Below are 12,940 nucleotides of genomic sequence, written 5' to 3' on the forward strand. Positions count from 1 at the left end.
AGAGATCGGCTAGACGAAAGAACGCAAGATTCAATACTCTGTTAAACTGAGAACGGAAAGCTTCATCATCCGCTTGTTCAACTTTGGTCAGTTCACAAATTTCCGTCATTTCGTAAACCTATAGAATTTGAGGTTCTCCTAATTTTGGGTTAACAAAAGTGATTCTCCAAAAGGAGCAACTTACAACTTTTTCTTACTGACTAGCAAAGTGCGCAAGGTAACTTTATTTGTGAAGGATGTGAAGGAAAGCTAATCATAACTATCGTTGGCAACATTTGTTAATAATGGTGCTTCTTTCCGCTGTCCAAATGTTGGAGTCTATGACTTTCGCTGATTACAGTTTTTTTCATGCATCTACGTACTAACTTCACCATTATTTACTGCACTTCTACGGAAAACCAAACTTAAAGACAACCAAGTTTATTCTCAATTGAAATTGATACTGAATATTAAAAAAAAACTAATGCATCACTTTTTTCAGCTTAAGGTTTCTTTTTAGGAATAAAATGATAATGAGTGTCGAGAGCGTTTCATCGACACTTTCAAAGCGCATTATAATTGTAGCGTTTTGAAAAATTCTACCGAAACTCTCAGAAACAAACGGATTTTTTTTTCAAATTTCAATTCTGATAAGCACGATTCCAAAAGTTATTAGCAGCTGATTGAAACATGCACCTCTTCAGTTCAATTTGAATTCAATTACCAGATACAACTGTATTTGTAAAAATATCAGTTGCCTGGAGAGGACAATCCTCACGAGTAGTTCAATTTGTAAAAGGGTCCCAGAGAACAATGCTTAACGAATGCCAAAACTGAGAGAACTGGTTTGGATCGAAAAAAAATTCAATTTAATTTGTGTTATTGAATACCTAATTAGTTTTAAAATAAGTCAAAAAAGATTTCAATTAAAAGCTTGACATTGAATTGAAGTTTATTGAAATTAATTGAATCAACTTTGCAAAGTTAAAGGCTATATTATTTCCTGTTATTGTAGGAAACTTCAATAAGTTTGTCCAGCAACACCCGACCCGAATGTTGTTCACAATCCTTCTAGTTTTTGTTTTGCGCACTAATTTTTTATTTAAAAAAATAAAAGGTGATGAACTTCTGATATTTTCAATAACATTCTTTGAACAATTTAACAATGAACATTCCAAAATTGAGAGCAGAACGTTCTGAATTAAAAAATTTTCAATAAATCTTTATTTCAATGAAAAAATAAACGACGAAATTTTTTCTGTCACATATGAATTTTTCAAGTTCTGTTTTACTAGCATTACTGAACAAATATATTCAACGCTGAATCAATTTTTTTTTTCATAAGAATTGGATAACAATAGCGGTTGTATATGTGCTGAGTGTATATTGTATTTTGTTAAACATACAACAAATTTCACCACATGTCTTAGATTAGAGTACAATAAGTTCCCTGAAGTTCCCAGATTGTATGTTGAAAATCAAATCTGGAAATTTTTATTATTGTTGTTTTTTATTGAAAAAATATATTAGCTTGCATTTTTGTGTATATAAATTACAAACATTTTACGAGAATCGGTTTCTTGATGACCTTACATTTGATTTGAAGTCTTGAATACTTTTGATTGGATGTGTACAGATTATTGTCTCATCAAAAAAAAAATTTTCAATTTTTTTTTACCAAACTGGCGGAAAGCCATCGATATAAATTAAACCAAAAGTGGACCCAACTCTGATGTTTAGGGACGATGCAGTCAACTTTTTTTCATATTGAATCAAGCAGATTTGACATAAACATTTCTGTCTGTTCTCAGAAAAAATTTCAGTTGATGTCAAAAATGTTTCAAAAAAGGGCACAACTCGTGCTTTAGCAGCAATTGGGCACAATTTATTATTTAATATGCTTTTTCAAAATACTGAAATGGCTGGCGCTGAAATTTTCTCATCTAGGTTCTCTTGGGCGTTTTTAAAAAAGTTCAGAAGAGCATAAATACCTGATCTGTTTGCACTTAATTAAATATTTCCATTGCCAAAATTTTTGTATTTTCTCAGAAATAATAACATTATCCAAATACATATGATTGCTGCAAAAATTTGCTGGAGGAAATCAGATTACGCATGCGCGTGTAACTATTTATTTCATTTAAATGCCCGATTTGCAAACTGGTCTAACATTGATTCTTTTCAATTAATTCGGACAAAGCCGTTCAAATTGGCTTTTTCCAAAAAATATAAGCAGTGAGAGAGTTACAATTAAGGACTTCCTGACTTCCAGACTTTGTTACTTATGCTGCCATACCAACTGAATCTGATTTTTTAAACCAATTTTTGAGTGGTGCTTTACAAAAGAGTTTTTCCGGAAAAATACTCTTTCAGCCTGTTTCTGTTGTTTGTTTTTCTAATTAAATAAAAATTTTTGCCGGAGTTGTATCAAAACTTGTTAAAAAAGTTATCTGACAAAATAAATTTATGTTGCATTGATTTGCACAACATGAGATCTTCGGATTTTCTACTCAAAATTCGCAATTTTTAGGAATAGTTTTGATCGCTTTGTTTCTAGTCAGAACGTAGCTGGATCTTTTGACATAGGTTGGATTGTTTACCCATTTTTGCAACGCTTTGTTTTATGTTTTTTTGCCGGACGGCTCTTTGACATTTTGTATTAACTCAACATTTATTTTTGGGATTGAACTTTTCGTTCTTTTAATTAAGTGTACCTAGAGTTAATTTTGTGATGTTTTTGTGTTCATTGTGTTGATATTCAGATCAGCACAGATTACGTTTGTTTTGTTTTTTATCAGTGTTGTTATTTACTGTTGTTTTTATCAATGAAAAGCTGACGAAACATAGCTGGATCTTTAGACATATGTTGGATTGTACCCAAAATAAACCACATATTTTAAATAATTGTTATTTTTAAGAGACCCAACATAATATCTATGTGAGACAAGTTATGATGAGACAAAATTTTACATTGTTCCTTCAGGGGACCATGAGACCTGATAAAATTGTTACTTGTGTCAAAAAGATTCGCTTAGCTTTTATAAGCATGCTTCTAAAACTGACTGTTAAAGTGATCTCTGATATGTAGAGTATTCAAAAACATAAGATTTTACAAGAACAAAAAAAACAAGATTATGAGCCAGCGACTTTGAAATTTTGTTGCGTTATCGATCACATAATTAACATTATTGATTTTTTCAAATTGAAATGTTGATCAGAGTTGCAGTGAAAACTAAAAATCCACCTTAATTACAGTTTTGGTTACTGAGAATGAGAACAAAAATTTGTTTTTGCAATTTTTACATTAAAGTTGACAGCAATTGGTCCGCTTTGTCGTGTGAGCCAAAACCAAGATGTTTGATCAATTCAATAATAACAGTAATATTCCGATACACTTTTTTTTGCAAGCTTTTTTTAATTCAAGAACAGATGCGAAAATTAAATTCGAGCCCTTCATGACTTCTGCTAAAAATGTTAACTGCAAAATGACGAATCGATGTGAACTGATTTATTTTCAGAAATTAAACTTTGTGCAGAAAAACTGATTGGGTTAAAATTTTGAGAGCGATCAGTTTTACAACAATAGCATACCCAATATATATTTTTCAACTAGATTTTCTAAGACAAGTCACATGTGGATGCTTCAAAAAATTTGCATAGGGAACTCAGATTACGTATGCGCTTGTAAATATTTACTTCACTTTGTTGCTCAATTTGCACAATGATCTGACTTTGTTTTCCTTCAAATACCTCGAATAAAAACTTTCAAGTATGATTTACAAAAAAAATTAAAAAAATTATAAAGCGAACACTTCTTCAAGACTTTATTACACATACCTATCCGACTGGTTTTGAATTTTATTTGTACTAATTTTTAATTGGTGACTTCTTCTGGAGTTTTTCGGAATAAAAAAATTGCGACTGTTTCTGTTGCATGTTTTCCCTACTCAGTAGTTTTCCACAGTTTTACCAATACTTAGTAAAAAGTAAAAGTTGAGTAAAGTAAATTGAGAGCAGAACGTTCTGAATTAAAAGATTTTCAATAAATCTTTATTTCAATGAAAAAATAAACGACGAAATTTTTTCTGTCACATATGAATTTTTCATGTTCTGTTTTACTAGCATTACTGAACAAATATATTCAACGCTGAATCAATTTTTTTTTCATAAGAATTGGATAACAATAGCGGTTGTATATGTGCTGAGTGTATATTGTATTTTGTTAAACATACAACAAATTTCACCACATGTCTTAGATTAGAGTACAATAAGTTCCCTGAAGTTCCCAGATTGTATGTTGAAAATCAAATCTGGAAATTTTTATTATTGTTGTTTTTTATTGAAAAAATATATTAGCTTGCATTTTTGTGTATATAAAGTACAAACATTTTACGAGCATCGGTTTCTTGATGACCTTACATTTGATTTGAAGTCTTGAATACTTTTGATTGGATGTGTACAGATTATTGTCTCATCAAAAAAATTTTTTCAATTTTTTTTACCAAACTGGCGGAAAGCCATCGATATAAATTAAACCAAAAGTGGACCCAACTCTGGATTGGGTTAAAATTTTGAGAGCGATCAGTTTTACAACAATAGCATACCCAATATATATTTTTCAACTAGATTTTCTAAGACAAGTCACATGTGGATGCTTCAAAAAATTTGCATAGGGAACTCAGATTACGTATGCGCTTGTAAAAATTTACTTCACTTTGTTGCTCAATTTGCAAAATGATCTGACTTTGTTTTCCTTCAAATACCTCGAATAAAAACTTTCAAGTATGATTTACAAAAAAAATTAAAAAAATTATAAAGCGAACACTTCTTCAAGACTTTATTACACATACCTATCCGACTGGTTTTGAATTTTATTTGTACTAATTTTTAATTGGTGACTTCTTCTGGAGTTTTTCGGAATAAAAAAATTGCGACTGTTTCTGTTGCATGTTTTCCCTACTCAGTAGTTTTCCACAGTTTTACCAATACTTAGTAAAAAGTAAAAGTTATCCGACAAAAACCTATGTTGCTTTTATTTGCAGAATATGAGATCATTTAACATAAAACAAGCAGTTTTGTATGAGGATGAGTTCTGACTGCTTGTTTCTAGCCAGAACGTTGCTGTATCTAATGACATATGTTGGATTGTTAATTAATTTTTGAAAAGATTTGTTTTTATGCTGGGTGGTTTCTTGACATTTTGTATCAACTAAACTCTTCTTTTTGAAATTGAACTTTTTTATTGTGACAAATTTGGCTAAAGAACAATTCTTTCGTTCTGTTAAATAAATGTTCTTGGTGTTATATTTGTGCAATTTATGCTTTAGTGTCTTGATACTAATATCAGCACATATTAAAATCAGCAACAATATTTTTTTATCAATGTTGTTTTTTAATGTTATTTTCTCAATGAAAAAGATGACAAAGCAGCCAAAATAGACCATATTTTTTTAACTAATTGTTAGTTTTACCAGAACCATCATCTAACAATACCTCAAAGTGAGACGATTGTTGGTTTGACAAAATAGTTGCAATTTTTTTTCAGTTGCATCACCAATTTAATTTGTATTGCTTTGGGGACCAGGGTCATGCTTCATGGGATCCTGGGAGTCGATATAAAAACAAGCAATTTTTTAGGAACAGGTTTTTCCCCTCTGTTACTGGCCAGAACGTAGCTAAATGCTTTGACAAATATTTGATTGTTTGTCTTGTCTTTGAAATTTTGTATTTTTTCTACACTTATTTTTGGAAAGGCAGTTTTTAGTGGAGCAAATCTGGCTATAGAGCCATTCTTTCGTTCGACAAATTTTGCACCAATAGGACACTAGTATAGTATTTTTATATTTTTGTTTCCTAAAACTGTCATATAATAATGATTAAAAAAAATTGCTTATGGAATTCAGATTACGTATCCGCTTTTTATTATTTGCTTAATTTTGGTGCCCGATTTGCAAAGTAGCCTTACTCTGCTTTCTTTCAATTACCTCTTACAAAAACCTTTAATTGAGCAATTATTGAAAAATATTTATGTGGGGGAGGTCCATAAAAATTTTTGCCACTTTTATATCATTACTTATAAAATAAGTAAGAAATATCTGAAAAAAGCTATGTTGCTTTGATTTGCAGATAACGAGATAATTGGACTTTTATTTAATACAGGTTAATTTTCGTTGAGAATAAATCTGACTAAAGAACCATTCCTTCGTTTTGTTAATTAAGTGTTCTTGGAGTTGTAATTGTGCAATATTTGTTTTTAGTGATTTGATCCTGAAATCAGCACCTAGTAAAATTAGCAACATTGTTTTTTACCAATGTTTTCTCCTTAAATGTTAATTTGATCAATGAAAAAGCTGACAAAGTAGTCAAAGCATATCATATATCTTATAAATAGTTAATTTTACCAGAACCATCATGCTTCATAATATCTAAGTGAGACAAACATTGAATTTGGCAAAATAGTTACAATTTTTCAATCGTATCATCAGATTTATTTGCCGTGCTTTGGGGACCAGTGTCGTGCTTTGAATGATCGTGGGAGGCGATTTAAAAATTAGTTGATAAGAAAAAAATTTGTTTTCGAAGTTTAAAAACTTAGGAAAACAAATTTGGTTATCGTTTTGATTTACAGCAACGCAACGACAAATTCTGCACCAATAGCACACGAATGTAAAATTTTGAAAATTAATTATAATAAAAGCGTCACTTATGAGTGCTTCAAAAACTTTGCTGAGGGAAATCAGATTACGAACGCGCTTGTATTTATTTGCTTCATTTGAATGCCCGATTTGTTGAAAAGTCTAACTTTGCTTGCCACCAGTTAACTCGGAAAATAGCTCTTGAATTTGCATTTATTAAAAATTATTAGTGGGTTGGACGATCTCAACAAAAAGCAAGCGCATCTTCAAGAATTTATTACCTATGTCATCATACCAACTCAATTTGTATTTTTGCACTAATTTTTGATTGGAGATTTCCTTTAAAATTTATACGGAAAAGAATCTTTGAGCATGGTTCTGTTGTTTGTTTTCCTAGCTCATTAAAACGTTTTTCACAGTTATAACAATGCTCAGTAAAAAACAACAGTTATCTGACAAAAAAATCTAGGCCGCTTTGATTTGCAAAACAAGAGATCTCCGTATTTTTAATTAAAACAAGCAGTTTTTTATAAGGAACAGTTTTTTCTGCTTTGTTTTAGGCCAGAACGTAGCTGAATGTATCGACAAATATTTGATGGTTTATCTTGTTTATGGAAATATTTGTCATTTTCGTTGGTTAGCTCATTGACATTTTATATTAACTCAACGTTTTTTTTTAGAATTGATCTTTTTAGTGGGGCAAATGTGGCAATTGAATAATTCTTTCGTTCGGTTAATTAAGTGCTCTTGGAATTATATTTGCGCAATATTCAATTTTAGTGTTTTGAAACTAAAGTCAGCACCTATTAAAATAAGCAACATTGTTTTTTCCCTTATTTTTCTCTTTAAATTTTGTTTTTGTCAATGAAAAAGCTGAAAAAGAAACCAAAGCATATCATATATCCTAACTAACAGCTAATTTTACCAGAACGATCATGCTACATAATATCTATGTGAGACAAACATTGGTTTTGCCAAAATAGTTACAATTTTTCAATGGTATCATCAGATTTATTTGCCGTGCTTAGGGGACCAGTGTCATGCTTCATGGGATCGTGGGAGTTGATATAAAAATGCGTTGATAAGCAATAAATTTGTTTTGGAAATTTGAAATTTTTTAGGAAAATAAAATCGGTCTATCATTTTGATTTAAAGCAACGCATTCTGCACCAATATCACACAAAGATATAGTTTTTAAAAATGATATTTCTTAAAGCGTCACTTATGATTGCTTCAAAAACTTTGCTGAGGGATTTCAGATTACGTAGGCGCTTGTACTTATATACTTCATTTGAATGCCCGGTTTGTTAAAAAGTTTAACTTTGCTTCCCTTCAGTTAACTCGCAAAATAGCTCTTGAGTTAGCATTTATTAAAAAATATTAGTGGGGCAGACGATTTAGACAAAAAGCAAGCGCATATTCAGGACTTCAGTACATTTGCCATCATACCAACTGAGTTTGAGTTTTTTAATACATTTTGATAGGTGATTTCCTGTAGAATTTTCCAGGAAAAAAGCTCTTTGAGCATGGTTCTGTTGTTTGTTTTCCTAACTCATTAAAATTTTTGTCACAGTTATAACAATACTCAGTAAAAAACAACAGTTATCTGACAAAAAAATCTATATTGCTCTGATTTGCAAAACATAAGCTCTCCTCATTTTTAATTAAAACAAGCAAATTTTTTGTTAGGAATGGTTTTTCCCATTGTTATTGGCCAGAACGTAGCTGAATGTTTTGAAAAATAATTGATTGTTTATCTTGTTTTTGGAAAGCTTTGTCATTATCGCTGGTTTCTTTGATGTTTTGTATTAGTTCAACACGTTTTTTGGAATTGCACTTTTTTTAGTGGAGCAAATCTGGCTATAGAATCATTCTTTCAATCAACGAATTTTGCACCAATAGCACACCAGTATAGTAATTTTTAAATATTTTTTTTCTAAAACTGTCATATATAATTGCTTCGAAAATTTTGCTTATAGAATTTAGATTACGTATGCGCTTTTTATTATTTGCTTTATTTTTTTTGCCCGAATGCAAAGTAGTCTAACTCTGCTTTCTTTCAATTAACTCTTACAAAAACCTTTAAATAAGCAATTATCAAAAAATATAAAAGCGGGGGAGGTCTAAAAACAAAGGCAGACACTTCTTCAAGGCCTTATTTTCTATGCCATCATACCAACTGAATTTGATTTTTCTTTGTTACTTAGTTTTGGTGGGTGATTTCCTATTGAGTTTTTCCGGGTGAAAACACATTTCGAGACCGTTTCCGTTGTTTGGTTTCCCTACTCAGTAAAAATTTTTGCCATAGTTGTACCAACGCTTAATTAAAAAAGTGAAAGCTATCTGATAAAGAATCTATGTGGCTTTGACTTTGATTTGCAGAACAGGAGATCAATTATTTCAAAACACGCGTTTTTTTATTAGGAAGAGTTTTGATTGCTTTGTTTCAGTTCTGTTTTTTGCTGGATGACTCTTTGACGTTTTTTATTAACTCAACACTAATTTTTAGAATTGAAGCTTTTTAGTTAGTTCTGTTGTTCTGTTAATTAAGTGCTCTTGAAATTATAATTGCGCAATATTTGTTTTTAGTGTGTTGATCCTAAGTGAGCTCCTATTAAAATCAGCGATATTGTTTTTCCTCAATTTTTTGATGTTGTTTTTATCAATGAAAAACTGACAAGAAAACAAAAAATATATAGTACATTTTAACTAATAGTTAATTTTATCCGAAAAATCATCTAGCATAATATCTATGTGAGACAAAATTTGATTTAGCAAAGTAGTTACATTTTTCAATTGCATCACCAGTTTTTTTGCCACGCTCTGGGGACCAGGCTCAAGCTTCATGGGATTGTGAGATTTGATTTAAGAATGCGTTGATAAGAAATAAGTTTTTTTTCGAAATTTAGAAAATTTTTAGGTAAATCAAATTGGGTTATCATTTTGATTTACAGAAATGCTACCGACGAATTCTGAACCAATAGCACACAAATATACAATTTCAAAAATTCATTTTTCTAAAAGCGTCACCTATGATTGCTTCAAAAACTTTGCTGAGGGAATTCAGATTACGTACGAGCTTGTACCTCTTTGCTTCATTTGAATTCCCGATTTGTTATAAGGTCTAACTTTGCTTCCCTTCAGTTAACTCGGAAAAAAGCTCTTGAATTAGCATTTATTTTTAAAAAATATTAGTGGGGCAGACGAATAAAGCAAAGACCAAACGCAGGTTCAAGACTAGTACCTATGCCATCATACCAACTGATTTTGAATTTCCTTTATTACTATTTTTTGATTGGTGAGTTTGCTAAAGAGTTTTTCGGAAAAAAACTTTGATCAATGTTCTGTTGTTTGTTTTCCTAACTCAATAACGAAATTTTCCACCGTTACAACAATTCTCAGTAAAATGTAAAAGTTAGCTCACAAAAAAATATGTTGCTTTGATTATCTAAACATTAGATATCTGTATTTTTATTTAAAACCGGCAATTTTTTCATTAGGAACAGATTTCACCGCTTTGTTGGAACTATTGACATATATTTGATTGTTTATCCTTTTTTGGAAAGCTTTGTCGTTTTGATTGATGATTCTTTGATATTTTGTAATAATTCCACATTTGTTTTTGGAATTGAATTTTAATTTAACAGCGAACAAATCACTGTCAGACATCCGGCGGTATATGACTTCACTGTGGAGCAAATCTGGCTGATGAACCATACTTTCGTTCTGTTAATTAAGCACTCTTGGAGTTATAGTTATGCAAATTTGTTTTCAATGTGTTGATACTCAAGTCAGCACTTATTAAGATCAACAACAATGTTTTTTATCAAAGTTTTGATGTTGTTTTTATCGATAAAAATCAGACAAAGAACCCGAAATATACAATTTTTTTAAACAATTGTTACGTTTACCAGAACTATCATCTATCATAAAATCTATGTGAGACAAATTAGGGTGTGACAAAAAGTTACATAATTTCAAATGTAACACCAGTTTTATTTGTCGTGCTTTGGGACCATGTTCTTGCTTCACGGGACCGTGGGAGCTGATATGAAAATGTTACGTTTAACTCATTCATTCGCCTAAACTTGATAAGCGTGCTTCTAAAATTGACTGCTAAGGTGAGCTCTGATATTCGCGGTATTCAAAAACATGAGATTTTACGAGAACAGAAAACAACACTATGAGTCATCGCGATTGAAATTTTTGTTTCGATATTGATTGCATAGGGAACCAATTAACATTATTATTTTTCATACAATCTGTATTTAGTTATTTGAACTGCAGTAATTACAAAAATTCACATTATTTTCAGGTTTGGTTATAATAAGAACAAAAAATTGACTTTGTAGTTGTATCAATAAAGTTGATAATAATTTCGCCGCTTTGTCGAGGGAGTCAATATCATGATGTTTGATCAAATTAATAACAACAGATTAATGCCGATAGATTTCTCTCCAAGTTATTTGTTTTTTTTAGAACAAAACTGAAAATTAAACTTGTGCCCTTCGTGTCTTCAACTAAAAATGTTAGTTGCAAAATACGTTGATATGAAGTAAGTTTGCTTTCAGAATTTAAAATTTTTGTAGAAAAAATTGGGTTATCATTTTAATTTACAGCGTCGCTAGCGATCAATTTTACACCAATAGCGTACCACATGAAGTTCACTTTAAATTAATTTTTATAAAAAAGTCACAAAGCTAGTTCTCTAGAACACGGTTCAGATATATCTCTAGAAAATTGCTAAAATGGTGGAATAAAATTGTTTTTGAGCCGCCAAACAGGACTTTTCGGGTAGCAATAACCTGAATTTGAATTTAATGTGAAGTATTATTTTTTTGTGAAAAAACCACCACTGCAGTATCCACGCAATGAAGAGATTTTTCGAGTGCTCTAACAATAGTATTTACCTGAAAAGTGTTGGTAGTAACATTATCATTCGGTCGATCACCCAAATGGTGCCATGTTGCAATGTATCCAAAAGTAGCATCAAAATCGGGGTCTTGCAGCTTAAATTTAACAGCGAACAAATCACTGTCCGACATCCGGCGGTATATGACTTCACTGTCATCGACATCTCGTTTCTGCCGATTAGTGGAACCAAATTTGTACTGAATAAGTGCAGGCGCAATTATGTACTCGGTCAAATTATAGAAGTCTGATGGAGTGATTGAAATTGCAGATGCATTTTTGCAATCAAGCACAACATAGCCATCATTACATATACAAACTTTGTTGAACTCAAGGTCAAATATTTTGAAGACATTGTTCCCAAGCTGAACAGGATCCGAGCAAGCACCATCCGTGCGTGGGTTAAAAAAATCGCCCAACACAGTTGGGAAACTCTTGCAGAAACTGTCTTCATTTAGCGGAAGGACTGGGTTATGTGAGCCACTCTGATCCAGTTCGAACAACCATGACTCAGTGTCAACATTGTTATGCGTAGTCTCCAGAAGTGACACATCTGCAGTTCCTGATCTTTCCAACTCCCACAATGTTACTATAAAATTTTACGCTCTTAATTTTACCCCTAACTAAGTAAGAATAAGCTCAATTTTCAATGCCTCTTGGTTCAACTAGAAGTTTTTCTTCAGTATCAATAAACTACTCAAACTAAAAAGTGAGTTATTTTTCTCTGGTCACACGGAAAAACAAAAAACAACGAAGTAACTGAAAAAACACATGCATTATGAATTATTGTTCCAGCAAATCTTTATCTAATGAAAACGTAAGAGAGTGTTTTAAACCATCTTTATTATCACTTATATCGGAAATGTTTTGCATTAAAAATCAGCATGTCCAATGGAACAACCAGAACTGCTAATGAACTGCTAAAAATACTTTTTGTAACTGCTGCAGAACAAACATAATTTTTTTGATAGAAAAGCTCTCCAAATGTACTCTCCTCGGGAAAAAAATTAATTGTTTATTGCGTTCATTTTACAGGCAAAACAGTACAAATTTGTACGGCTTTTGTAAAAAATGGCCTGTTTGTTGGCATTCCTTTCAAAATATGAAACGAATTTCCAGTCAACTTTGACAAATTATTCTTCTAATTATTTTTGATTTTGAATAAAAAGTCATTGTTTCCAAAGTTTCATTATTATGTATCAAAGCTTAGTAATTTGTAATTGTAAATTCGTAATGTTTACTGTTAAATCGTAAAGTTTTCTTGTAAAGTTGCTAGTCAAAGACTTCTAGTTGTTTTTTCCTGCAAAATCTGGTCTGATAATAGCTCAGCTACTACCAAAATTGTTGAACATTGACAGTCCATTTTTCAAATACGGCAAAACACAGTGTGTACATGTGTTTTTTTTTTCGTATAA

At 31.2% G+C, this 12,940-nt stretch overlaps 1 protein-coding gene across 1 annotated transcript in view; it reads right to left on the reverse strand.

Annotated features, from left to right (window-relative positions):
* Positions 1–12,940, reverse strand: part of LOC142348040 (uncharacterized) — a 38,060-nt gene that overhangs the window by 22,328 nt on the left and 2,792 nt on the right. The window contains exon 2 of the mRNA XM_075399206.1: positions 11,525–12,114. Within this exon, the coding sequence (XP_075255321.1) occupies positions 11,525–12,114 (590 nt within the window). The remainder of the gene's footprint in view (positions 1–11,524; positions 12,115–12,940) is intronic.

The sequence above is a fragment of the Convolutriloba macropyga genome, chromosome 10 (genome assembly GCF_964194025.1).
Source record: "Convolutriloba macropyga chromosome 10, txConMacr16.3, whole genome shotgun sequence".
NCBI lineage: Eukaryota > Metazoa > Xenacoelomorpha > Acoela > Convolutidae > Convolutriloba > Convolutriloba macropyga.